At 46.7% G+C, this 26469-nt stretch overlaps 1 protein-coding gene across 1 annotated transcript in view; it reads right to left on the bottom strand.

Moving 5' to 3' along the window:
• The window catches only part of Col14a1 (collagen type XIV alpha 1 chain), a 174705-nt gene that overhangs the window by 62336 nt on the left and 85900 nt on the right, over nucleotides 1–26469 (bottom strand). The window contains exons 22-32 of the mRNA XM_004642282.2: nucleotides 26299–26415; nucleotides 18898–19044; nucleotides 15886–15942; nucleotides 11830–11969; nucleotides 10766–10889; nucleotides 10443–10586; nucleotides 9367–9531; nucleotides 7986–8024; nucleotides 7680–7818; nucleotides 3724–3866; nucleotides 2216–2325 (exon numbers count right to left, since the gene is read on the bottom strand). Of these exons, the coding sequence (XP_004642339.1) occupies nucleotides 2216–2325; nucleotides 3724–3866; nucleotides 7680–7818; nucleotides 7986–8024; nucleotides 9367–9531; nucleotides 10443–10586; nucleotides 10766–10889; nucleotides 11830–11969; nucleotides 15886–15942; nucleotides 18898–19044; nucleotides 26299–26415 (1325 nt within the window). The remainder of the gene's footprint in view (nucleotides 1–2215; nucleotides 2326–3723; nucleotides 3867–7679; nucleotides 7819–7985; nucleotides 8025–9366; nucleotides 9532–10442; nucleotides 10587–10765; nucleotides 10890–11829; nucleotides 11970–15885; nucleotides 15943–18897; nucleotides 19045–26298; nucleotides 26416–26469) is intronic.

Consider the following 26469-nt stretch of genomic DNA (forward strand, 5'->3'; position numbering starts at 1 on the left):
TTAACATCTCTACCACGGCATCCACCAGGGCAGTGCCTGGTGTCAGAAGGACAGAACGACGTCTGTATTTCTGAGCCTGTGCACACGCCTCATTATTACGTATGACAAAGCTTTCCTCCTGGGCTCTAGGAAACCTGGCGTGTGCTAACGCACCAACCCTCACCACACGGACTGCTGGTTTACATGGCCATTATTCACACAGTAAAGACAAACCCCAGGGCTGGGGAGATAGCTCAGCTGCTTAAGTGCCTGCCCAGAAAGCACAAGGTCCTGAGTTCAATCCCTGGCACCAAAAACAAAAAAGTACCATTAACAACAAACCCCACAATACACCTTTATAAAGCAGGCACTGCAGCATTCTAAAAGCCATTTTGCTTCTTTGGCTGCATCAAAGGAGCGCTTCTATAACTATTAACTTTTTTTTTTTTTTTTTTGCGGAACCGGGGATGGAACTCAGGCCCTTGTGTTTGCCAGGCAAGTGCTTATTCTACTGAGCCATCTCCTCGGCCCCACTATTAACTTTCTGAAAGACACTTTGGGGACACACTTAAAATTCAAAGTATGAAAAATAGAGCCAATTAAACATCAATGAGAAATTAAGGGAGTGAAGTATTTATATACTTATAATGTAAGTCTATCACTGAATCAAAGTTGACCTCTAAAGTTGAATTTGTGTTGATTTTTTTTTATTTTTTATTTTTTTCCGGAACCGGGGCTTGAACTCAGGTCCTTGAGCTTGCCAGGCAAGTGCTTATTCCACTGAGCTATCTCCCCGGCCATTTCTTTCTCTTTTTTCCTGTTGGTTGGTTGGCTGTTTGGTTTTATGGACACTTAAAATGGAAGAAGGTCTTCCTTTATATGACTTTTAAAAGCTTGAAGCTTTGTAAGTTTGCAATAAATTTAGTGACTCTTACTCCTAAGTCTCTGGGTTCTGGTAAGAGAAAGATTAACATTCGCCCTGGATGAGTGAAGGATTCTTTGGAATGAGAATTACCAACTCTGGCCTGAGCCAAGGCTAAGCTGACAAGGCCTCCTTTAACAGTCACAAAATTGCCAAAGCTTTTCATCTCCCCTACAATTTTGCCTGACTGTTTTGCAATAAACTCCACATGATCAAGAAAAATCATGAAGAACTTGATGCGTAAATAATCTTCAGTCCAAAGAGCTGCTAACAAGATCATACTGACCCATAAACTACTAAATCTTCACCTATTTATTATGTGCTCTCACGACACCTTGACCTGTGTTTGTACAATCTCGCAGAGAAACGTTGCACAGAGCAGCACTATTTATTCTGTAATTCTGTGCTGTGCGATTACGGCACTGAAAACCACAGGAGGCAGCAGAGCGGCATGATTGGGCCGGGCTGACCACATCCTCAGCGAGAGACAAAGGCTGACATGAATACTGCAGGCAATTCTGTTCCCTCTCACAGAGAGGACAGTGCCTTGGTAGGCGACACGGCCCTGCTTGGCGTTACAGTCAATTCTCTGCTTCTCCTGCGGTGGGGATGCTGCCCTGATACAGAGCCCCGAGGCCACGGCTTGCCTACGAAGTACAAGGGAAGTACAAGGGAAGTACAAGGGAACCACAGATGAGGGAAGGAAACACACCTGCTGCCCTGGTCACCAGAATTGTCTCTGCAATTCGAATGTGAAGAAACAGACTTCTAGCACAAGTGCCAAGTTAGTAAAGTAACAGCAAGACCAGTGCAACTGTAAGCAATTTTTTCAAGGTCGTGTTTTTTCCCCCTTGGGACAGAATCTCCCCATGCAGTTCAGACTGGCCTTAAACGGCCTGAATAGCCCGGGCTGGCCTCAAACTCACAGTGATCCTCCTGCCTCGGCCTCCCAAGGGCTGGGATTATAAGTATGCAGCACTATGCCTGGTTTTAGGGTGACTGTTTTATAGCAGGTTGCTTTGTACCTATGTAAAAATAGCTGTGCAGTAGCAAGTACAGTCACAAGCACTGGACCCTTCCTGCTTGGGACATAGTGCGCACTCTGGGTCACGCGTGTCCGTGTCTCCTGGAGTGCCTGGGCCACTCAGAAGCGCCTAGCCAGAGCCTCTGGGCGTCGTTCACAGGCCCTGAAGGTCGCAATCCCCACTCCAGCGGCAACGTGAGCTCCAAGCTGTGGATTTTCAGAAATATTCCTCTGCTGCTTTCCCCAGCAGAAAAGAAAAGAAAGGGCGTTGGTGTATGTTCAAAGCTGACCTTGTGAAAGCTCCCGTAGAAGATCTTCCTGATTTCGGGTCCTTCAAAAGTGACGGTTTGAAAATCCCCGGCATAGTCATAATTGAAGTATGTTAGACTTTTCCCACCATCTATTCAAACAAACAAAAATTTAGAGGTAATTAAGACAGGTGGATAATTTTTGCTAAAATTGAACTGAAGACTGATAATGCATCTGCTGTTCTGAAACTGCTTAAAATGAAAATGATGGCTAATGAAATAATTAATGCTCCTTGGGGTGCTACAGGCTTTTGGTTGGCCAAATTAAGTGGTTTCATCATGGGGGAATGTGGGGGAAGACACACCCTTCTCCTTGTGACAGGGACATCTGTGAGAGGGCGTCCCTACAGAGACAGACTCTCCCAGGACATATAACTTATGTTGCCCAGGTAAGTCATTCATTACAAACAAAGAGAAGCCTTATCCTGACCCCTTTGTATTATTAAAAATAGTTGGGCTGGCAATATGGCTCGGCAGTCTAAGTACCTGCCTGCCAAGTGCAAGGACCTGGGTTCAATCCCTGGCACTATACACTGCGCCAGCCCAGAAGCCCAGGTACGCCATGCTGGCCACCAAAACCAGGCATGGTGGTGCACACGTGTAATCTCAGAGTTGGGGAGGCTGACACAGGAGGTTCATTATGAGTCCAAGACACATAATGAGGCTCTGTACCAAATAAATAACTAAATAAATAAGGCAATATTTTCCTCACTGATGCCTATGTCACAATTTAATTCTCTCTGCTTTCAAAGTAGACTCTAGTCTTAATGATCTGAAGAGTCTTGTGAGTTCCAGGAAGTAAAAGGATTTAGTGACTTCAGCGACACTCTCGGCTAAGCCCTCCCTGAGTTTCAACAGCGATGCAAACCAGTGTTGTCACATTCTATGTTGTTGTTGATTCTTTTCCATAGACTGAAAATTCCTTTTACAAATACTGGTCATGAACAGGTTTACAATGCTCCCCTTGGCCACACATTTGCGTTGGCGCCCGTAGCACCTTCTAAGTTTTGGTCCCTGGTAGCGTTCGAATCCTGAGATTTAGGGACCTCCGTGATGCTCACCCAAGCCTTGAAGATCCTCTCACGTGACATCGCCACAGCCACCCGAGCACGACGCAGAGAAGCGGCCTCTGCTGCTCCCTCCAGACTGCCCTCCTGAAGGCAGCCTCCCTGCTTTGCGGCTGGATTCCCTCATCTTTCCAGATGCACCTTCTTGAAGCCCTCCCCCAGAACCATCACTCACATCTTACGCGCATATGACTTTCGGATTTACGTCTCTAGCCAAGAATCCCTTCCAAGCGTGACGCTGCCAATCTGACCTCCCTGAGAGAATCAACTAGGCCTTGCGCTGTTCGGCACATCGATCATTGCTTAGTGTTCAGAGACTGTCCGAATAAGTCATTCTGTGATCTACGTGGGACGGGCAGGACGGCACATCACACACATTGTTCACACATGCACACTCCGAAGTTAGACATGGGGTACACTTACTGTCTAAAATGATCCCGACCAATGGGTCAGAATTTTTATTTAAAATTTCCCAAAGAGCAAAGGGCTCCTGTGGTGTGTCAGGAAGAATCCGGAAGAGAAAGCTGATTGTGTAGTCCGAAGGCAGCCCTTCTGGATGCAAATACCTGAGGGTGGGATGAGAATACCATCTTATCATATCTTTCCTTCAACAGTTTTTTTTCTCTGATTCCAAAGTACATATACTTTCATAACACAAGCTTTTGAAAAAAAAAACAAAAGAAGAAGATTGCCATTAATCCAAGACAGATTCTTGTTTTGACATGGTACAGAAATTTTCTGGGCTTCAATCCCCGGTGTGTCATGCCAGTCCTGCCCCCGGGGTGCGCTGAGATGGTGACTGAGACTGGGCATGATGGCGCGTGCCTATAATCCCAGCGCTTGGGAGACTGAAAGCAGGAGGATCACTACAAGTCTGATCTGTGTAGTGAGACCCTGTGGACCCTGTCCTAAATACATAAAAAAAAATATTTAAAAATTTTTTAAAAGAAACTTTCTTCTCTTTTTTAAAGAATGCATGTTTGCCCAATTTATGTCATTTTGTCCCATTATTTCCTTAGCATCATTTAATAAGCATTTTTCATGTTCTTTAATTGTTTTTAGCATTATGAATCAAACCCAGGGCCTCAAACATGCTAGGCAAATTCTATCACTAGGCCTATTTTTCTTAAGTATTTTTCAGAGCATGGTATCTAATAGTCACAGTCTTGTGCACTAGTTCATAATATTTGTAATAAACAGTCACTCCTCATAGAAAATTTCAACAGTCTCCAAAGCTTTGCTGTCATAATAATTCTCCACACCTCACTGGTAAAGTCTGGGCTTTTGCTGCTTTCTGCCATGTGACAGCAGTAGTGCTTCTACTGTGCTCAGATTTCAGCTCACATGTGGCTCCACCTCCAAGAATAAAGGTTCTGTTAGCCCATTCCTGGGATGTGGTGTGCACGTATGCTGTGCTTTGCATCTAGGTGTCCCCAAAGCCTGATGCAGTCATTAGGGCGGCTTCTAGAGTTGGTGATTAATTCATGATCCAAGGCTGGAGTTATGGGTCTGAGTACTGCTGGGATTATGTGAGTGCTACACCTACACGGCAGGCATATAGGGAAAGGAGAGAGTCTGGCTTCTGCCACTCTGCCGCTGCTCCTTTCCTCCCTTTGCCTTTGCTCTTCACTATCTTCTGCCACCATGAACTGCTGTCCTCTGCCATGTGCCACTCTGCCCTGGAACCAGGCAAGTATGGACTGAAACCTCCAAAAACTGTGCGCTAAATAAACCTTTCCTTCCTTCATTTTGGGGTCGGGTATTTTGTCCCAGCAATGAGAGGTAAATAACTGAGACAAGGTAGCTGTCAGACACCGCCTTCCTTCTGGAGCTGTCTCAGCTGGAGAAAACACCTCAGCCAGGACCATGTTTCCTTTCAAAGGCTTCTCTTTTCATGTCTTATCTTCAGGGGCGTACAGGGATCAGAGCCTTTGGTCCCAGGAGAAGATAGCTCTGAAGGATCTTTCTGTATCCAGCACTCTTCTGAGGGATCACTTGGGGCTTTGCTGAAATTTTGTATCACACAATTACTCCTCTGTCCTGTGCTGCTTTTTATTCTGTCTCCCATGAGAGCATACCATCATCATTTTGGTGCCCATCTAGTGTGCTCCTAGGAATTCGCTTGGGGGGTGGCTTCTAGAACCTTCCAGAACTTTCCTAAATCTTATCTCTCTTTTTAGTACTTCTTTGCTTTTAATCTTCACTCCAGCAAAATAATGCAAATAAAAGTAACCTTTCACATATAGTAAAAACACCATAATAGTTATTAATTGAGAAATGAATTTGTGAATATAAGGAAATTTAGCATGAATTTGAGAATGGAAAGTTGCCTTGCACAGATAGAAACAAGCATTTCATTCATTCATGTATATATTTTATTCATTTCTTATTCAGTAAATATTTGAGTGTCTCTGAGGCATCAGCTACAGTAAAGGGCATTTAAGACCCATCAGTTAATAAAACTGACAAAGACACCTATTCTTGCAACACTTCAATTATAATAGGATGAATTACACAGCGTCTTAGAAGGTCATACAATTCTGCTGAGAAACAATAAATCATCTTAATAGAGATGGGGACTTCTGGTGGCAGATTATGCAGTTTTAATGAAAGCAATCGGGAGTGGCTCATTGAGAAACTCATTTGAGCAAACCTCCAGTGCAGCATGGGTCCCAGAGGAGGAAGTGTGTGTGTCACACGTGGGTGACAGTCTCCTGACACAGGGCTAGGCACTCCTGATTGGTTATAGCACGCTGAGCGGAGTCTTGGAGAGATTTTTCCCTAGTGATTCTCATCATGGAGAGGATTCCCGGATTTATGGACTATAAAATTTACCCCAAGAAAGTGTGAAAAAATATCCTTTCAAAAAGGAACATGGTCTTTGGGCTTATGTTAAAACCATACATAACATATAACTCAAAGTTGTTGGCACACATCTGCAATCCCAGCACTCAGGAGGCTGAGGCAGAAGGGCAGTTGCGAGTTCAAGACCAGCCTGGGCTTCAAAGTGAGCTCAAAGCCAGCCTGAACTGCATAATGACACCCTGTCTCCCCACAGCACCCCCCCCCACAAAAAAGAAAAGAAAGCCAAAAAAACTAGCTGAGTCTACCATATTTTTGAAAATAGAACTGATTTTCTACAACAACAAACATTTTAAATCAGCAGAAGAGGTCTACTGACTTCACATGTCATTCCCTATGACAACACACGAAAGGATGTGGATAGCAGGGTGGGATCTAATAAAGACTCTCGTGAAAAGCAGCAAGCAACTGCTGCAAATTGGACACATACATTTAGGCCTTTAATGTGACTTCCCCTATTTTCCATGTCCATGTATATGGTCTGTCAAACTGAAACAATGCAAAAAACGCTTCAAAGCAAACACTGACTGTTTCCAGCAAAACAAATGTGGATTTGGACTGTGTTGTGCCCGGTGGAGCTGGGCCCAGTGCCTTTCCAGCCAGGCCCCCTGGAGGCACAGCCCAGCATCCGCTGTGGTGGGCATGGCTGCCACAGCCCCTGGCACCCCACTGACTGCACACAGGGGCACAGAACCTGGCTCTGCCATTCCCTTGCCCCGCTGGCACGGCTGTGACTTCTCAAGGATAAAAGACACCTGAAAGATGACACCACTGTGAGCCAGCCCAGGGCCTGCGCTTGCACTCTGCCTGCCACTGATCAGCCTGTGTGCTCTGAATCACACATCTACGGCATCACTTGTAAAATTGAAATAATTAGTCAGGCGCAGTGGTGCACACCTGTTGTCCCAGCACTTGGGAGGATGAGGAAGAAGGGTTGCCCCAAGTTCAAGGCCAGCCTGTGCTACACAGTGAGTTCAAGGCTACCCTTAAGCACATAACAAGGCCTTGTCTAAGAAAATAATAAATTTTTAAAAACCCAAATAAAAAAAGCAAAAATACACAAAATAATATAGTCATCTACTTCATAGAGTTTTCTGGAGTATGGACTAGTCCACATAAGCCTATATTGCATATTGTGGTGCAATGTAAGTAGCAACTATTTTTGTTGATTTTCTCAGGTGAACACAGGTTAAAATTCAATCAGCATTATATGTGAGTCTGATTTTTTATTTTTATTTATTTATTTTTCCTATGGTCAGCTCAGCCCACCCTGGGGGCGGGGCTAGCATGGCATGTGGTGCTGGGGATCGAACTGGGGTCCCTGCATGCTTACCTAAGCAGGCGCTTTAGACCACTGAGCTATCTCACCAGCCTGAGTCTGATTTTTTTAAAACAAAGAAATGTAAACATCTGCTCAAAACATCATGGAAAGTATCACCAAGAACACCGTCCACAGTTCAGCACAGTTCAGATTGCCCTCAGCTGAGTACTGAGCTTCAATAAGCACAGAAACATACTTGGTCGGCTGCGAGACCAGGGCATCTTTATGCAGCTGGTAACATGGATACAGGTTGAAGGTGCCAGGCTCCATGGAAACCCCTGCCACTGATGAGAAGTCCTTTTCAACCAGACCGAACATTTCCATCATCTTAAATCCTGAAACAGAGAAATGAATGGTGAATGAGAGACAGAGAGAGAGAGAGAGAGAGAGAGAGAGAGAGAGAGAGAGAGAGACAGAGACAGACAGACAGACACAGACAGAAGCCTGGACCCCAAATGGGAGTTAACATATTTGCAGTAGGAAACCCTGCAACAAAGCATACCTGCAATATCGGTGCCATCCCTGTGCACCATTGGGCAAGCTGGAAAGCAAAATAAACAACATAAAATCCCAATCTGGGCATTTTCCAGACGTCCTTATCCCTGTTGTAAGCACAGGAAACTAGCACCATTTTGCCAGAAGTCAGCCATGGAGTGACTCCGAATCCTGTGGCTGTGGTTTTTTTCTCATCTTGTGCAGACTGACATACTCTACTGACCCTTTTTAAAACCAAAAGCTCACCACTTCCGTCTCCTGCCCGGAGCTCAGGGAAACAATGGGTGCTACTTGAGCACGTGTGTTGAGAAACGGCTCACTGTAAGGGGTTTCCTGGGCGAGTGCACTCAATACATTTTTGAAGGCTATTTCCTGCATTTATTTAAACTCAGTGCCTCTTAGAAATGGGCTGAACTGTCTGTGGAAGGTCTTCATCTATCCAAAATCCTGCAGAGAGGCAGGCAGGGTGAGACCATCTATTCAAAACCATAAAATTGCATGTCTGCGTAACAAAACAGCTCAGGAAAATAATACTCTTTGTTCAAAACGAGGCTCATTACTTAACCAATATTTGATATTTCAGACTTTATTTTTCTATTTCCATTTTTTAAAATTTTTATTTATTTATTTATTTATTTATTTGTCCTGTCAGAGGTGAATATTGTATTGGCATCTAAATACTATAAGTGTTTGAATTCAACCAAACATCTAATACTGTCTAGCAGTCTATAATATTAGTGGGTTATCCTCAGAAGTTATTGACTTGAGCCTTTTACAGCTCTTCGTATTAATATGGATTTACTTTATATACCTCATTTTTATACTTTTCTACTGGATGGTTAAGACCAAGATATAGCAAGACCTAGATACCCAGAAATGTAACTTTTGTATCTGATAAGGTCAGCCAAGTACTCTCAGGATTTATCCGGGAGCCCTGTACCACCTTTTGTACATCCTTTTGTCAGTGTCTGACCTGAGGATGAGTCATGGCCGAGTCATGGCCAATTTGCTCTCTGTGAAAGCTTGAGAAAATGTTTTTTCTCTCCATGTGACTCTCCCCAGGCTCACTTTAAATCCTCGAACACATTCCTCTGTGGCTCCATAATCCTCTTGATCAGAAAATCTGGAGCACAACTGAGTTACATGTTGCTACAGTACAGGTTCTCCTATGTCCCGAGTCTTCACTGTCCTTGAAAGGCTAGAGCCAAAATGTTGGCTAATCATGCAGCCCTTCTTTTTCTCCAAATTTTGATCTTCTAACTTAGGTTGTTTACCCTCCAGAAGAGAAGCTAATTATTAACCTGCAATATATGCAGTATTGTTTATCCTATCTGTAGATATTTCAGACTTTAAACAGCGTGAGAAAGTACTCATCCCAAAGAACTAACTTGCTGATGCAGCTTCACAGACAAAAGTAATTAATTCATCTTCAATTTTCTTAAAGGCGTCAAAGTCATCCACAAAGAACACGTGGCGGGCACTCGGCTTGCTGCCGATGCTGACCAGCTCCGAGTAATCCGCGTCGGCCACGCCAATGGCAAAGATGTTGTAGCCTGTGGCAGGAGAGAACCAGACTGCTGAGCCTTTCAAAATGCAAATACAAATCACACAAATACAAGCTTTTGAACGTGCAAATGTTTAAAACATGTTTACTGTGAGCAGCCCTGTGGGGTGGCTGATTCACCCTTTACAGCTCATCAGGACCGTGCGCTTTTGCATTTCATTTTCTGATCATTGTTCTATCATTGCCTAAAGAAATTTTCCATTTTAAAGACACTCAGCGAGGCCAACGCGGCAGCAAGTGCTGGAGACCAAACAGTTCCCAGCTGAGTAGCGTCTTTATGGCTGCATGTTTTTAATAGTGATTTAACATTTATGGGACAAGGTACAGTATGTTGAAGCAATTATTTTAGTTTTTCTTTTTTTTTTTTCATTTCAGAAGTAGAAACTAAGACAGGCAGAGCAAGCTGGCCATCACTCAAAGCTTGGCAAATAAAGATGAAATTACTATTTTCCAGGTATGTTTAAATTTTCTTTTTTCAATGTATTTAGTACAGGGCCTACAGGGCCTCACTACATAGATCAGAGTTGTAGTGACCCTCCTGTTCTCAGCTTCCCAAGCGGTGGGATTACAGGTGCGTGCCACCACACCCAGTCTCAATCACAGCCTCAGTGTGCCCCAGGGGCAGGGCCAGCACGGCACACCGGGGATCGAACCCTGGCCATTGTGCTCTGCCTAAGCACGCATTTTAGTCTGCTGAGCTATCTGGCCAGCCCTCTCTCTAATAAAACTGTATAATTACAGTTTTGTAAGCAAGAAGGCATTTTTAAAATCACATGTCCAGTGTTAAAAAAAAAAAAAAAAAAAAAGCTTTAGAAACACGAGTAGAGCTGCTGTAGCCTGTTGTAAATCTCTATTTAGTAAACAACACGGTAGCTACCATGGCCAGAGCTGCCCCCTCACCATCTGCCTGCATCTCCCTGCAGATCCTGTCCACTTCGTCCTGTGACCTCCCGTCCGTTATCACCACGATGACCTTTGGGACGCCTCTTCTCGTCCCTGCCTCTACTGCAAACAAGCTGTCTCGGACGTGTTTCATGGCTTTTCCTGTAACAAACACAGGCAACAGATCAATTGCACACCTTCGCATTTTTGTTCTGCTGGAGGGAATAGAGCAGGAACAAAATTCTCAAATAAAATAAAAATATTTAGAAATTACTGTCCTCTGGAAAAGCCATCATTTCCATCTTTCCTCACAGTTCAGGGCCGGGCGTTTCTTGGTTTACCTGTTTTTGTATTCCCCCCTTTATAGGAAATGCGTGTAATCGCATCAAGAAGCGTCTCCTTGGTCTTGTAAGCATTTAGTTTAAATTCTGTCCTGGGGTCATCGGTAAACTGAACCATCGCCACCTGGAGGGAAAAGGCGTGTGCGCTGTTACACACGTGTGGGCCGGAGAACATACAGCAGCATGGTTGTCACCTACAATTGTGATTTTTTCCTTCACCCATTCCACGTGCTTCCTCAATTAAATGCCATACATGTCACATAACAAACTTGAAGACAGAGTAAATGGTCCAAGAACTTTTTAGAAACTGGCTGAATTTTTGCTTTTGTTTTAACCTTTCTCTACAGCACACACTGTCACCACCACACTTGACAAGTGAAAGTGGTTTCCAATGCCTGTTACATGGACACATGCCAGAGAACCAGGACAGGATTTCTTACAAGAATGTCCTTATGGAGCAACTTATCAAGTAATTCTTAACTATTCTACCCATTTAGATGAGCAAATTGAGGCACTAGAAATAAGTTACTTGCACAGTATCTCCGGGGCTTGCCAGTGGCGGAAATGCCAATTCAAGCCAGGTGTATTTTATTTCAAAACCTGTGGACTTATACACCACAATATAAACCTTCCTGGCTTCATTTTCAACTTTTGCTATTATTCATGGAATACTTTTTTGAGCCCTTTTAAATTAATCTTTTGCTTATTTTTCAGAGCTGTGAACCATATATTTGTTGAATGAATAAATTAATTTCATGTTGTGTCTGACCTGTAGTAAGCTATGACCATCTATTCCACCTTGCAAAATGTTTATGTCCCACGGGGGGTAGGGGTAGGACGGGAACACTCTACTGCCAAAGGAGACATTCTGCACTTGCCTATAAAAGAAGCGTCCCTGACCTGCTCTTCCTTCCGCGCAGTGCTAGTTTGCTGAGCTGAGAGCCCCCGAGGATTCACACCCTCTCCTTCTAGTTCCTCGCTCGCTTCCCCCAGGAACTGTCAGAATCTCGGCTCTCGAGGCCATTTCTGGTAGGCGGCAGAGTCAGCCACACCCCACGCCTCACCTGAGTTCCATCCGCGCCAATCTTGTTCAGGGCGCCGACCGTGCTATAGAGGAAGTTGATGATCTTGTTGAAGTTGTCATCTCCGATGCTCCAAGACCCGTCCACCATGAACACCAAGTCGGCCTTGGCAGCTCTACACACTGACAACCAAGAACAAGTGTGAGTCAGGAATGGACCGAAGAGCCCGTCATTTTTAGCCAGGGAGACGCTCCCTCTCACAAGCTGGGACTAATGCTTGTCTCCAAAGCACGATGCTGGCTAAGATTTGTCACTGGAGCTCCTGCTCCTGACGCTTCCTCACCATCACCTCTCCTTTAAGCCCACAGGATACCAAGACAGAAGCATCGGCAAGCGCACTCCAGCACACAGGTGGGAGGGAAGCCAGCGGCCCTTGCTCTGACTCAGTTTCCATGTATGGAGTTGGTAAGTCAACATCAAAGGGATCTGAGTCAGAAAGCAGGCACAGACGTGGTAGGAGGGATTCTCCTACAGCTCCGTGTGCGCTGTTTTGATTCCAATGTTGTTCAAAAAATTTGTTATGCTCTGCACCAGCCATAGGTGTGTGTCAAGCAAATACAATAATGCTAGCACTGGGAAACCATTATTGGTATGTGTTAGGGTTTGTGTCTAGGTGTCCCCTCAAAGCCTCATGTAGTCACGGAGTGGACTTCTAGAGTCTGTGATTAACTCATGATCCACTGGGATTATGGGTGTGAGTGCTGCTGGGATTATGGGTGTGAGTGCTGCTGGGATTATGGGTGTGAGTGCTACTCCCAATCTGGGGCAGATGGCCTGAATGACACTTAAGAAAGACAGACTTGCTCTCTGTAGCCACTGTTGCTTCTACTCCGCCTTTTGCTTTCTTGTTCTTTGCCACCACCATGAAAGGCTTCCCTCTGCCATGTGCCGCTCTGCCTTGGAGCCAGCCGAGTACAGACTGAAACCCTTGCTGACTGTGAGCTACATAACCCTTTCCTTCCACCATTTGGGGTGTTGGGCATTTGTCCCAGCAACGAGAGAAGAGTAATGAGACAGTGTGGCTGAGGGACAGCAACATAAGGGACAAGCCATGTGGCCCCCAGTAAACTTCCACAGTACCAGTGCCAGCCTCGGCCACCGAAAGCTGACGTCCCAAGCCCTGCATCTGCACCCTGTGCTGCTCTGCCTCAGCTCTGCCGCCCTACTTCCTGCTGGTGGAGGTCACCAGGGTTGGTTCTGTTTTATGATGAAACCAAACAAAGTAATTGGGTTTTCACTAATTGGAATCTTTTGATCATAGGCCAGTTGCACAGAAATATCCCATGAAATAAGGTGTCCTTTCTTTAAAACAAGCTGAGTTTCCATTTTATTCAGGGCAATGCCATTCGCTTGGAGCTACTTATAATGTAAGATAAACCATCTCTGAATGAGAAAAGTAACTCCAGGGTCAGGAAGTGTGTGATCAAGTTGTGCTCATAACTTCTGTGATTTATAGAATTTTACCGACTTGCAGTTTAAATCTAATGCCACAGAGAATCAAAGGTCTGCCTCTTATATTTATTTTTTTAAAAAAGTCCTTTGTTTTCAAGGAAAGATGAAAAGAAAAACAAATTTCATCTTCAAACTGAGTGCAAAATCAATTTTAGAATTTATTGATGAAACATTTACCCCATGAGTCAGAGAAGATGTACCAACATGCATGAGGAAGTTGCCTCTGGGATATGAATCTATGTTTTTAATTTTCTCCTTTAAACTTCCTCTTGCCTTTTAATGTGTGTTTCGTGAGCATTCTTCAGTAATAGCACTCCACGTGCTCTTACCCAAGGGCCACGTGGACAACCAGCCTACAGTGAATGGCGCATTCTAGTTGCAAAGCCCTATCAGGAAGCCATTACCAGGAGCACCTTAGCCCCAGAGCTCCTGCCATGTGGGTCTTTCCATCACCGACCTTTCCAAGTCAGGTCTTCCGCCAGCATCCATGAGGGCTTACTGAATTAACCCAGCCTCTCTGATCCATAAAACATTCCTACCTCAGAGCATTCTGGAATAGCAAAGTTGGAATGCCTGATGCACAAATCCACCCCCTGGGGCTGTGAGAAGCCCTAGATGTGTAGATGGGAGCCAGCAGGTGACACGGGGGGCTTCCAGGTGGATGAACTTCTGCGGCTGCAGCACAGCACAGCACAGGGCTCAGGCGCTCCACAGTGAGCGTGCTGCCCCGCAGCTGGAGGTGGGCTGTCTCAGCATCTCATCTCCTCTGACTCTCCAGCCCTTGCTTCCTGCAGCACCTGACCTCGCTGACTCTTGGCTCTGTGTATGAGAGGCTGTCTCTTTTTCCCCTGTTTTACTGATGCAACAGGCACTGCAAGATGCATGGCAAGTGGAGCTTTTCAAATCCAGCCTCCAACCGTAAGCTCTGTCCTCGCCTCCCTCCTCCTAAGCCTCTGGACTCCACCAAGGCTCTGTTCTTGCCCAAAGGCCGCATAGGACACCCACCCTTCGTGTCCCCTCCCACAGCACACCAGCTCCTGCAGGGCAGGGCTCACACTCCCCACCTCCCACCTCCACAGGCCACGCCCCCTCTGCATCTCACCAAGGCCCTGATGGCAAAGCCCAACACACTATCACCCAGTGTACTGGGAGCGGCACCCATCCCAGGCTGGTTCTTCAGGGCCAGACAAATTCTCCTTTGTGAGTCTTTCTACTGCCACAGCGTAACTATTCTCATTCCTGGAATGGCATAGCACAGTCTCTAGTTTCTAACTCTTACCCTCGCCTGCTAATTATCTGCAAGAGAAAGAGCAGAGGGCTGTACTCATGAAATATTACTGCATCCCCCAGGCCTGGCCCAAGAGCTCAGTGAATAGTTTCCCCCCCGGTACCAGGGATTGAACTTAGGACTTTGCACTTGCCAGACAGGCACTTACACCACTGAGCTATATCCCCAGCCCTGAGCTCGGAGAATAATTAGGTTAAAAAATGTTTATTAGTGAAATTAAATAAATTAACAATCAGTACCTTGTTTAAAGCTTTTTTTCTCTTTCACAGTATGAAAATCAAACCCCAAGCACCCTACCACTGAGCTACATCTCTGGCACCATGCTACCACCTTTTTTTTTTTAAAAAAGTTTGAGATAAAGTCTATTTAGGTTGCCGAGGCTGGCTCCAAATTTCCGATCCCCCTGCCTTAGCTTCCCAAGTAGCTGATGCAGGTGCCACAGTGCCTGGCAGAAGGCTTAAAACAATGACCTTGAGGACCAGCATGATAGCTCCGTGGACTAAGCGCCAGCTTTTGCAAGTGGAAGGACCAGGGTTTGAAACCTGGTTTCACATGCCGAACCACCGGCCCCGCCTTCAGGGCATGCTGAGCCGACTGAGTCCGGGTGCAGAGGTGCATGCCTGGAATCCCAGTGCTCGGGAGGCTGAAGGCAGGAGGAGCACTATGCGTCCGAGCTGCGTAGGGAGACCTTGCACCAGATACATAAACGAAAACAATGGTCTTAAGAGCAGCAGTGCTGGGAAGCTAACCAGAGGAGGGCGCGTCCAGAGAGGGGAGCCTAAGGCCTTTCTGCCTGAACTCGGGGCTCACCACGGTACTGACCCCAAACCAGACCATGAGAACCAAATCAAGCTCCCCCATAAGGTGGACTTTGAACCTAACCACTGAATTTGATTCAGTTCTCATCTAACTTGGTTTGCAACCATAACGGTAAAAAAAAAAATAAAACTAGTGTGCTGAGGTAGCGCTGTATTTCAGTGGCAAGCTGGGAAATGGCTGCCCTTGATTTCAGAACCAGAGGCTCACTTTCACTTACAGATCAAATGACTGTTCTGCCCTGGAGAAAACTGACTGATATTTTCAATGAAGTCAGTGTTAAACAAATCTGTTAGAAATGCCCACTCTTTATATACAGAATTCATCAGTAAATGGGTAGGTCTTTAGCATCGGTAGGAAGGAGACAGTGAGGAAGTGAGGTAGGACAATGGGCACCTTTTATTAATACCTTGGTTTTAAGTAAATAAAAGTGAAAGAGGCCCTCCACCAAGGAGCGCATCGACATTGTGTCATTCCCTTACCTTCTCTGGCTGGTGGGATGGTTGGAGGGACAGTTGGTGGCTGGGTAGGACGGGATCCTGCAAAGGAAATGAGGGGGGCATCAGTGGGTTACCTCATCTGCAGAAAGCAGAAAGGTGCCGTTTGGGGGTGTCAGCGGCCATGGCAAGTGTCTTCTTTGGAGAATCAAGTGACTTCCGTAAGGCAGCCTCAGCCTGTGAAAACTGACCGCAGCGTCTCTCGCCCTCAGCCCCGAGGCTCCAAGGCAGTGGTGCCGTAGTGCAGCTCTCCCAGCAGCAGTGCGGGCTACCGAGCTGTCAGCCACAAAGCGGTTCTCACTGACCCAAGGCAGGAGCCCCGCCAACCCATGCAGATTCCGCTTCTGGCTGCTGTCCTGCACACAGGCAGCTTCATTCCTACCCTGCCCCACTAAGGCCGGCCACCCATCTTGCTTCCAAAGGACTTTTGCCCCTCACGCCCTACCCTAGCTCTAGGACGCTGGTTTCCAGCAGAATGCGGTTCACCCTCTACTCTGCAGAGCCCCTATCTGGAAAATGTCTTTCTGAGCTGAGGACCAACTGTAAGACATGGGCGAGCTTGTGTGTCCACAGCTTTTTGACCTGGATGGATAGGAGAGCTGTCTGCACACATGCTGAAGTGTGGGCTGATGAACGGACCGGAAGGTCCCTCAGAGGAGGGACGCATGCCAGCACCCGTGGCAAAGTACCAGGCAGCGACGGTGTCACCGGGAAACCCATGACATGTGACCTTGCGCTGAATTCTTTTCTATTCCTCCTTGACCCCTGGCATGTAAGGAAGGCTGAGACAATTTTCTTCATCCCAGCTTGAAATTTGGAAAGGCCTCTGCCGACCCTAGCCACTCACCAGGGCGATGTCCAGCCCCGGGAGAGAGTAAGCAGCAAACCCCAGAGGACTTGTGTTGAGGAGAGCAGGCATCTGCCCGAATGCTGGGGAGGAATTCGTTCACTGGCAGGGCCATTAGAAAAGATTGATTCTAGGGACTCTCCCAATTCTGAGAACCAATAAAATAACATTACTTAAATAAAGTGATTTGATGCTAAAAGAATGAGGTAACTGTACATTACTAAGATGGAAGAATGTTCAAAGCTACTTATGTGAAATAAAGCATGTCACAGGATACTACAGCATGACCCCATCTGTGTAAAAGTGAAAGAATTTCTGGAAGGAAACTTCAGGGACAGAAACAGAGATTTCTGGAAAAGACAGAGAGCGGTGCAACACCCGCGCTCTTCCACGCTTCTGCTACCCTACTATGGATACGGGCACTGCTGTTTGAAGGGAAACTTTTCTTCTAAGCTAAAAAGTTCCAAGAGCAAATTGAGAAATCTTAGTCCTAAAACTAGAATTGCAAAACTTTTCTTGAAAGCTCCGCAGAACGCTTTCAAAACCAGATTTGTTCATCTTAGCACCAGTGGAAGGAGCGCACCAGCCTCCCTCATGCCGAAGGTTGAGGCGTACCCCGAGTTCAGCCAAGAAATCCGGAGCCCAATCAATAAGAGGAGATGGTGGCCACATCAGAACATCTGGCCTCAGACTCCTGGGTAAGAGGAGCACTGGGAACAGATGTTCAGCCTCTCTGTGTGGCATGCAGATGTCCCTGCCTTTGAGTGGGTGCGGTGCTGTCACAGTCAAAGGAGCAGTCTGGGGCTGGCTTACATCATGGGCTGGCCCACAGCCAGTGGGCGGAAGCTACAAGGAGACAGATGTCCATAGCATGAGGACATTTCCATGCGACAAGCTGTCCCAGCTGGAGTTAGCGCTCAGGTGGGAGTTAGCAGCTGTAGGGCCAGGTGAGCAGATCTCGAAGCAGACCAGGGGCCACAAAGCAGAATGTCTGTAGTGGTCAGGCGAGCCATGACTATGCACAGAGAACCAGAGAACGCAGCCTACAGGCCCGAGGGCGCATGCGCTGGCCGAAGAGCCTGCACTAATTGCTTCCAGCAGATTGGCACCGCAAGGAAGCCTGGCCCTGTACTGCAAGATGGTCTGGGCTTTCAAAAGTATTTTTTTTTTTTTTAAGTAAGGCTCAGAGAAAACATGTCTGCTGGTGAGGGCCAGCCCCACAGCTGCCAGTGCAAGAAGGTAACAATGTGAGGACAAAAGGCACTCGACAGCTACGCCTTTCTTGTCACCAGTGGGGGGAAGAAAGGAGACCTTTCATTGTATTGCTGAGCAGAAAGAAGCTCACAGGTGCTGAATGACACAAGGCCACAGTGCTCCAAAGGGACACAACAACAGCCTCAAACAAACCTAAAGGTCTGGCCCTGAATCCTACACACCACCTTCTGCATGAGCCAGAAAGGCCGAAACAGCTGTGCGTGAGACTGGTCTATGCACACGCCAACGCACAACAGGATTGCCAAAGAAGCCTCTGCGTCTTTGGCCATAAATCCTCAGTGGTTCTGAGGATAACGTCAAGATACAGATTTGAACACACACGCGTCCACACCACCGAAACCACCTTCACGCTCCAGGCCTGCAAGGCCAGGGTGCCCCCCGCAGAAGCACATGTAATCCTCGCTCTCTGCTTTCATTTTGTGCTGCGCCTTTGCCTTTGGGGGGTGAGGTCCACAGCCAGCTCGGAACACACAAGAGCCCCTTCAGAGGCGACAGCTCCGGGGTCACCCTGGGGGAATCCCTCGGCACCCCTCCCCCTGTGCGACCTTGCTTAAATGTCAGGGCCAGGCCTCCACCTCCAGTCCCCTCCACGCTTTACCCCAGATCACAGTGTAGGGCCTTGTTCCCAGGGCGCTGCCCTCACGTGACCAGACAGCCCCAGGAGCATGACTGCAGACGGGGCAGAAGCCCGTGCTCAGGGCCTCGGGCCGTGTGCAAGGAAGGCGGGCCGGAGCCGAGAGCAGCACTGGCACCATGTGCATTCCTGAGCAGCAGGGCTATTTTTCTAAATGGAATAAAGTTTTAGATCTAAAACAGACACCTGGAAAGCTTTTGGTTCCTTTCCAGGGGACCAGGAGAGAGGACGGCGGACTCACGTGTTCGCTCCGTTATGCTCACGCTCGGGCCCTCGAGCTCCTGGAGCTTGGTGTAGATGCTGATTTTATACTCGGAGTTAGGCTGAAGTCCGTAGAAGCAGTGTCTGTTGGTCCCTCCTCCCACAGTGGATTCTTGCTTCTGTGTATCTATAACAAACACACACACACACACACACAGAATTTTCAAGAGAAATCACGGGCATGTGATTTGCTTGGAAAATGCATAATACGCGTGGTCTGTATCAGATAACTACAGAATGAATTACACTTGTTTGAAATATTGTACGTTTTTCTAAAGATACATCCCTTGATTTTGTCCTATTAAAAATCATATTCTATATGTCTAAAAAGAAAACTTACTATTAAGAACCCCAAGGTCACACTTCTGAGGGAAAAAAAACTATTAATGCACACAATTATATACACAATCTAAACTGACCTGGGCACAGGGGTGGTTGTATCTTAATTTTTTAAAATTGTGAATTAAAAAAAAATCTTATTCAATATGATTCTCCAGCACACAGTCCCATGATTACAGAATGACAAAAAGATATATAATTTTCATTCTCTCAACTTATTACTGTATAGCAGGGCTCCCCGCCAGCCCGGGTCCACGGGGCATTGAATTAGAGATCGCTGGGAGGCCCTCATGCCTTCTGTCTAGGAGGGGACTGCAGGGTCTCAGGTGCCTCACCCTTGGGTCCAGACTGGCCGGAGCACAAGGCAGCACCAGGATAATCAGGGGTCCCTGGACAGCCCCAGCACCTCTTTCTGAGCTTGGACTTTTTCTTGACACCCAGCTTTATCACAAAGGAGACTTGAGAACTCAGGAGAGACTTTGGGAACTCCCAACTCCAGGATGGCCCCAAATCCTTTCCTACTCTCTGAAAATCATAATGGAGGAAATAGACACAGTGCGTAAGTGGCCAGGGTGCTACTGAGCTGGCTCCCAACTCCTCGCCTTGAAGTCCTTTTTCTTCCTCCAGTGAGCCATGTCACAGCAGTCGTACTCCAACCAATGCACTTTCTCTGTCTCCTCCACAATGGCAGAGCCACAAAGAACTTCGGAGGCACAAAGAACCTGGCCCCTTTCTCCATTCCCACGTGCCCCTGAGACGGTGCAAGCCCTGCCCGAGGAGTCAGTCCCAGCCTGCGAGTCACACCCACTGTTTCTGGAGGGTCACACCCACTGTTTCTGGAGGGTCACACCCACTGTTTCTGGAGGGGTTGCTGTTTGCAGTTGCAATGCTTCATGCTTGAAGTTAACACAATCACCCACGCTTCGTGAGTGCTTGTCACATGCCCGGCAATATTCTGAGGACATCTGCCTCGCCTCAGCTGTCCTTGTGACATTTATGATGATCCAAATCTAAATAGAAGAAGCCCAAGATCAGAAGGGTCAGCCAGCCCGAAGGCCACTGCTCAGGAGCAGAACTGAGGTTGAAACGCAGGCCGTGACGCGCAGCCCGAGAGGCTGTCGCCTTCCCTCCCACAGGTGTAGCGCACAGCAATGGCCACTGGACGCACAGGTATTCCAGATGAACCCGTCTGGCGCCACTGGACGTGGCCTGTTTAGACTTTAATTACCAAAAAGTTTCAAGTGGGGGTTTTCTTCCAGCAGAGTGTCCACCTCCACCACAGGGGCTGACTGAGAAGAGGAACTGGGATCACCATGAAAAGAACCACTATTTAAATGTCCGTGCAGCCGGGGAGGTGCCATGGTGGTCCAGAGCAAGGACCTGTGTCCGATCCCAGCACCGCATGCTGTGCCAGCCTGGCACCAGCCACCAACACCAGGCATGGTGGTGCACACCTATAATCCCGCACTGGGGAGGCTGAAACAGGAGGATCACTGTGAGTCTGAGCTGTGTAGCAAGACCCTGTACCAAATAAATTAATGAATAAAAGATTTTTTTAAAAATGTCTGTGCAGATTAATTTTCTCATCTGTAAACTGCATTTGTTTAAGCTTTATAAAGCTTAATTTCTAGAAATTTAAATTTTCAGAACTTCATTGATTAAATACTTTACACATACTATTTAATGGTTAAAGATAACCAGCCACTCTTCAAGTGTTATTTCCAGAAGTTTATCAGAAATAAACTATATATAAATATATATATATATATATATATATATATGCACACAGCTCTTTTTTTTAAGTGCAAATTGTAAAAATATCCAATGATTTTAGTCTGCTTAGAAAGTATACTTAGGTAAACTTCATTTTATATTTTAATATACACATTATGAAATGTGTACATTTGTATAGATTTCCCAGTGTGTATATATCAGAATATTGGGTCATGGAAAAATCCCTACCTTTAAAACCATGACTACATTAAGCCACATGGAAAATGAAACTGAAATGCAGGACTCGTAAAGGGTTTTGGAGGTAAGCTTTGCAGTGTGACCCTGATCAGTACACTTGTTCCCAATGATGTTTCCTTTACGATCACTTTTCATGTTGTATAAAATGGTGAAATAAAAGTTGGTGAAGTATTTATGAGATTATACATTACCATGAAGGAAGTCTGAGTCAAAGTGAAACGTCGCCGACCTTGTAGTCCCAGGTCGGCCCCCGCAGTCCCCAGCACAGCTCCTCTCTGGCCCGTGGCCTCCCTGCCCGGCCCTTGGGAGGAAGCCTTGGGGACCTTTCTCACCACCACCTCCTGAGTCCTACACACAGACACATGGACCTGAGTCAAACAAGCCCTCTAGGGCCTCTCCAGGGGATCCACTCTAGACAGCACCGTTCTGCCCTTTCCTGCTCCTGCTGGCTGTCCAAAAGAAAGTCATCTATTGATGACAGAATAGTAACGGACCTTACTTTTAAAAATAATAAGTCTATAGCCATTGGAAAACTGGAACAGGCACTGCAAAGTTGATGGCAAACAGTACTGATTTGATTCCCAATACTAACAAAGAGGGGCTACAGGGTGGGGGTGTGCCATGTTGCTTTTGGCATGTAACACTCAAGCCCAACGGCTCCGTCTTAGAGGATACAAACTGATCGAATCATGACTAATTTCTTCAACTTGTTATGCCAAGAACAGAAAGTTAGTTTTTGGAATAAGGGAAAAACTTCTGCCTTCATTTGTGCATTCATTTCTCTTCCAGGAATCCAAGCTAAATTCCATCGTCTGGATGACTATCATATGGTTGACGCCACCAACCCGACACCCCAAAAGGTGCAGTAATAGCTCCCGAGAGCCACGAGCAAAGGTATTTGGGATCCGAGTAAGCACTTGGCTGGAATTTCCTAACACATTTCTATTTCCCAGAGCTCACCAATAGAGCCTCATTACTTCGAAAGGTTTTCTTCTTTTTTTTTTTTTTTTTAATTTTAGGGAAGGGTCTACAGGGTGTTTAGAGTCTCACTACTAGATCGGACTAATAGTGATCCTGGGATCCTTGGGAGGCCTGTTTATAGCCTCCCAAGAGCTGGGATTACAGGTGTGTACCACCACGCCCAGTCTCAATTGCCATCTCAGCACACCCGGGGGCGTGGCCGGCATGACAGGCCCGGGGATTGAACCCCTGGCCCTGCCCCTGCTTACAGGCACTTTAATCCTCTGAGCTATTTGGCTGGCTCTTCAAAAGTTTAATTTTGAGAACAGGTTTCATAATCTTCCTCGTCCTTGATGCGATTGGTTCTAAACTACACTGTAGTTGTCTATCCTTGTTAACAGCTGCTGTTGCGAACTGACATTGTGATACCTCCACAGAAGGACAGCTGGAGCATCCCCAAACTCTTCTCTATGCAGGTGACAAGGAGAAGTTCATCAAGCTACAGAGATGAGAGATGGGCAAGCGCCGGGGCCCTAGGGGCACAGAACTCTGTGGAATTGAAGGGAAGCCTGCATCCAGACTCAGGTTGAGTCCACTAAGCAGCCACGGAAGAGGTGCAGAGACCCGGAACTCCCCTGGGCTGCAGCAGCATCTGCCCCAGGTCCGACTTACTGTGGCCACTGTGAGTCTCCCACCATGGCCTGCCCTAGAATTAACCAACAGCCCGTCACAGATCTGGCAAGAAGGTGGCTGGCAGCTCAATCTCCAGTCTCGCCAAGAAGCCTTGTCTTCTACTGAGCCTTTTTTTCCTCTTTGCCATGAAGATGTCATAATATTTACAGACATAGAAGACATCTGCTGCTGTGGCCTGCCCTACACCCAGTCCCTCTCTCTTTGGACCATGTCCCCATCCTCCTTGCTCTGGGTCATTATGACATGGAAAAGAAGGAGCACCATGTACCCCCAACCCTGCCTGCCATCACCACCATCCCAGCAGGAAGGAGCCAGGCAATTTATTGTGAACTCAGTGACAGACTCAGGGGCATGTGACGCCAAGTGGGCCAACTTGGGTCAGTACGGGCCTTCTGCTGAGGACAGAGAGGAAGAGAAGTTCTTTGACTGCAAGGCTAGGAGTTGGGAAACAGGAAGGAGGTACCATTCTGGGGATGACTGGGGACGGCTGAGAAGGGTAGAGCCAGATCCACTTGGCCTTGCTGGAACGTCTAGATCCAGCTGAGGCTCAAGGCCAATCTCATGGCTTCTCAGCTAAGAGCCAACAAGCAGAGGCATTGCTTAAATTCTCTCGGGCTAGTTTTCGAGACATGTCATAAACAAACTTGAATGACATGGACTGGACACTTTACTCACAAAAGCCTCAGAGATGTGCAGGTAATCAGTTCCCTTAGCAACTGCACATGAAGTGACGTGAGAGAAACTGCACGCCAGAGGAGAAAGCAGCCCAGCTGTCACATCTCCAGCAGCAATGGTCTGAGCAGGGTCAGGTCAGAGAAGCCGACAAGGACAAATGTCACCTGTCAAACTGCAGGACCTTAATTGATGTATCCAGAAACATCAGCATGAGGAAGGCCTTTATCCAGCACACCAGGGAGCTGGGCCCCATCTCTTCCTGGTGTCCCCTTTGCCTTGTGGGAAGGACAGCAATGTCTTCATGTCGCAGGAGCACATGAACCCCATGGAAAGTGTCACGGAGCCAGAACTCCAGGTGTGGAACGTGTCTGTGCAAACCCCTCAGCTGGACACGTTGGCGGGAAGTAAATGGGATGACACTGCTGTATATTCTTACTTAATCGAGACTATGGCGCTCGTCTGAAAGGTTTCTGAAAGGTTACCAGAATGGAGTGCCACCTAGCTTAGCCGGAAGCCTACGGGCTCAGGCTGGGTGGAGGCACGTTCTGGTCTAGACCTGAAACAGTGCCCCCAAGTCTCAGGTGTATGGAAGGTGACTGGATCACGGGGCTCCATCCACAGATGAGCTCAGGGCTGAATGAGCTGAGAGAAGGTGGCGCCTGCTTCGAGTGGCCCGTGGGGACATGACCTAGAAAAGCTGTTCTTGTCCCCGTTCCTCCCTCATCCCTGTTTCCTGGCTGCCCAGTTGTACAGCTGGCCTCTTCCACACCCTCCCACCATGCATTTCTGCCGTGGAGCCCGCTGACCTTGGACTGAACCCACTGGAAACCGTGGGCCACGTAACCTGGGCTCCTCAGGGCCGTGGGTGCTGGGTGTTGTGCCTCTGTGGTGGGAAAGTGGCTGTGACAATACATGGCCTCATTTTTTGGCCAGCAGAGATCTTGGCTTCAGAAACGATTTATTGTGGTTTCAGACTATGAGATCAATGTTATCAGACACATTAATCTCGTCCTCTGATACACAAATGCCACAGTCAAATCGCTGCATGAAAAGTCCTTACAGATCTCACTAATTCCATTGACAAAGTCACTTTTGACGTATACTTCTGCCAAACTCTACAGTTATAATTTTTATGCAAGGCAATGAATATCCACTGGAGCGTTCTTCCTTCATTTCAAGTTTTTCAATGATATAAATGGACAAAAACATTGTGGGATGGCTTAAGAGTGTAATCATTATACTTAATATTTTTTAAAACCTAGCAAATCCCACTAATGTCAATCCTTCTACCTTGAAGTGTAATTTAATAAAATATAATTCAAGATTCTGTAGTTGTTTCATGAGTAGTCATATATCTCCCATCTAATTCTGATTAAGCATGCCATAAGCCACACTTCACACAACCACAATACTCATGTGTCATGTGCCACATTTCTCTGCTTCACTGTTCATTCCATATTAAAACAGCACCATGTGTCACACCACGGTTATACCATCCCCGGGCCAATGAAATGATGTCACTCAAGTAGACGGGGCCAGGAGACACAGTCTTGGCAGGCCTGGCAGGAGATTCTAGAATGTTCCTGCTGCTTCAGTTCGCATCTATAGGGCCGTATGTCCAAAAGGTCTTCTTGCCCTCCTAAATCATGCTTTCCACTTTATGTATTGCATAAAAATGTGGTTTATGGATTTTGAATACAGGTATAGCCAAAGATATGTGCTAGTAACCCAATCCCATCTAGATTTCAACAAATTAACTCTGCTTTTTTTTAAGTGGGGGAAATCAAAATCATTTGTCATGAAAGAAAAGGCTACATTTTTAACAACTTTGTTAAACAAAAGTTGTTTTTTATGTTGAACATAAAAAAATTGCCACATGAGATTCTGCACTGTCTCCTATGATCCCCCAAGTAATAAGTGTATTTCTCCCACTGTGTGTATAAGTGACATTAAGGTACCTTTCTTTGTTTTATTTCAGTTTTTGAGTATTGTTCATGGTCATGCTGTGACAAGAAGATTAATGGGCCTTAGACAGTAAATCCTTTGGGGAATCAGACTTTTGTTGTTTTTTATATTTTCAATAATAAGGAGGTGGGGGGCTGGCGAGATAGCTCAGTGGTCTAAAGCGCCTGCTTAGGCATGCTTAGGCAAGCATGCAGGGACCTCGGTTCAATCCCCAGCACCACATGCCATGGCAGCCCCGCCCCCAGGGTGGGCTGAGCTGACCATAAAAAAAAGAAAAAATAATAATAAGGAGGTGATTTCAGTAGTAAGGAGGCATCTTGCTTTGGAATCAAACTTCAAGCCATGGCTGCACTCGAAGCCGTAATGCTGAAGACCTGTGTCACGTGACGTGGGTGAGCAGCGCTTCTCTAGAAAGAGTTTGTTATTCATACCTCATTAAACAGAGCATGAACCACTAAGAAAAACATTCACCTCACACCCAGACCCCTGGGGTGAACCGAACTTCAGCACCACACAGAATTCACGTTTTCAGGCTTGACTGGGTGACTCCTTCATATGGATGATGTCAGCCTAATCCTCGTAAAACCCTAAAAATCAAGTTCCTGGCTCCAGCCATTGGCAGACTAGAGAGCAGGGCTTTAGAGCGGTTAAGTAATTACGCTTCACAGGCTGACTCCAGCGAGGGTTCCGCTCTACCAGTGCCTGGGTGTCGTTTACCACAACATGGGAAGGACCAAACACACAGTGCTTGACAGAGATGCGGAACATGCACGCTTACCCTGGATGGACTCCACGACGATCCTGTAGGCTGTGGCATGGCGATGCACCTGCCACCGAGCACACAAGCTGGTCATCTCAACCTGGTGTGCCTGGAGGTCGGTCACACCCAAGGATACTGCAACAGAGGGACATGCTTGTGTCACACCACAGACAAAGCCACCAATGTCCC

Source organism: Octodon degus, unplaced genomic scaffold (genome assembly GCF_000260255.1).
Source record: "Octodon degus isolate 3935 unplaced genomic scaffold, OctDeg1.0 scaffold00148, whole genome shotgun sequence".
Classification (NCBI taxonomy): domain Eukaryota; kingdom Metazoa; phylum Chordata; class Mammalia; order Rodentia; family Octodontidae; genus Octodon; species Octodon degus.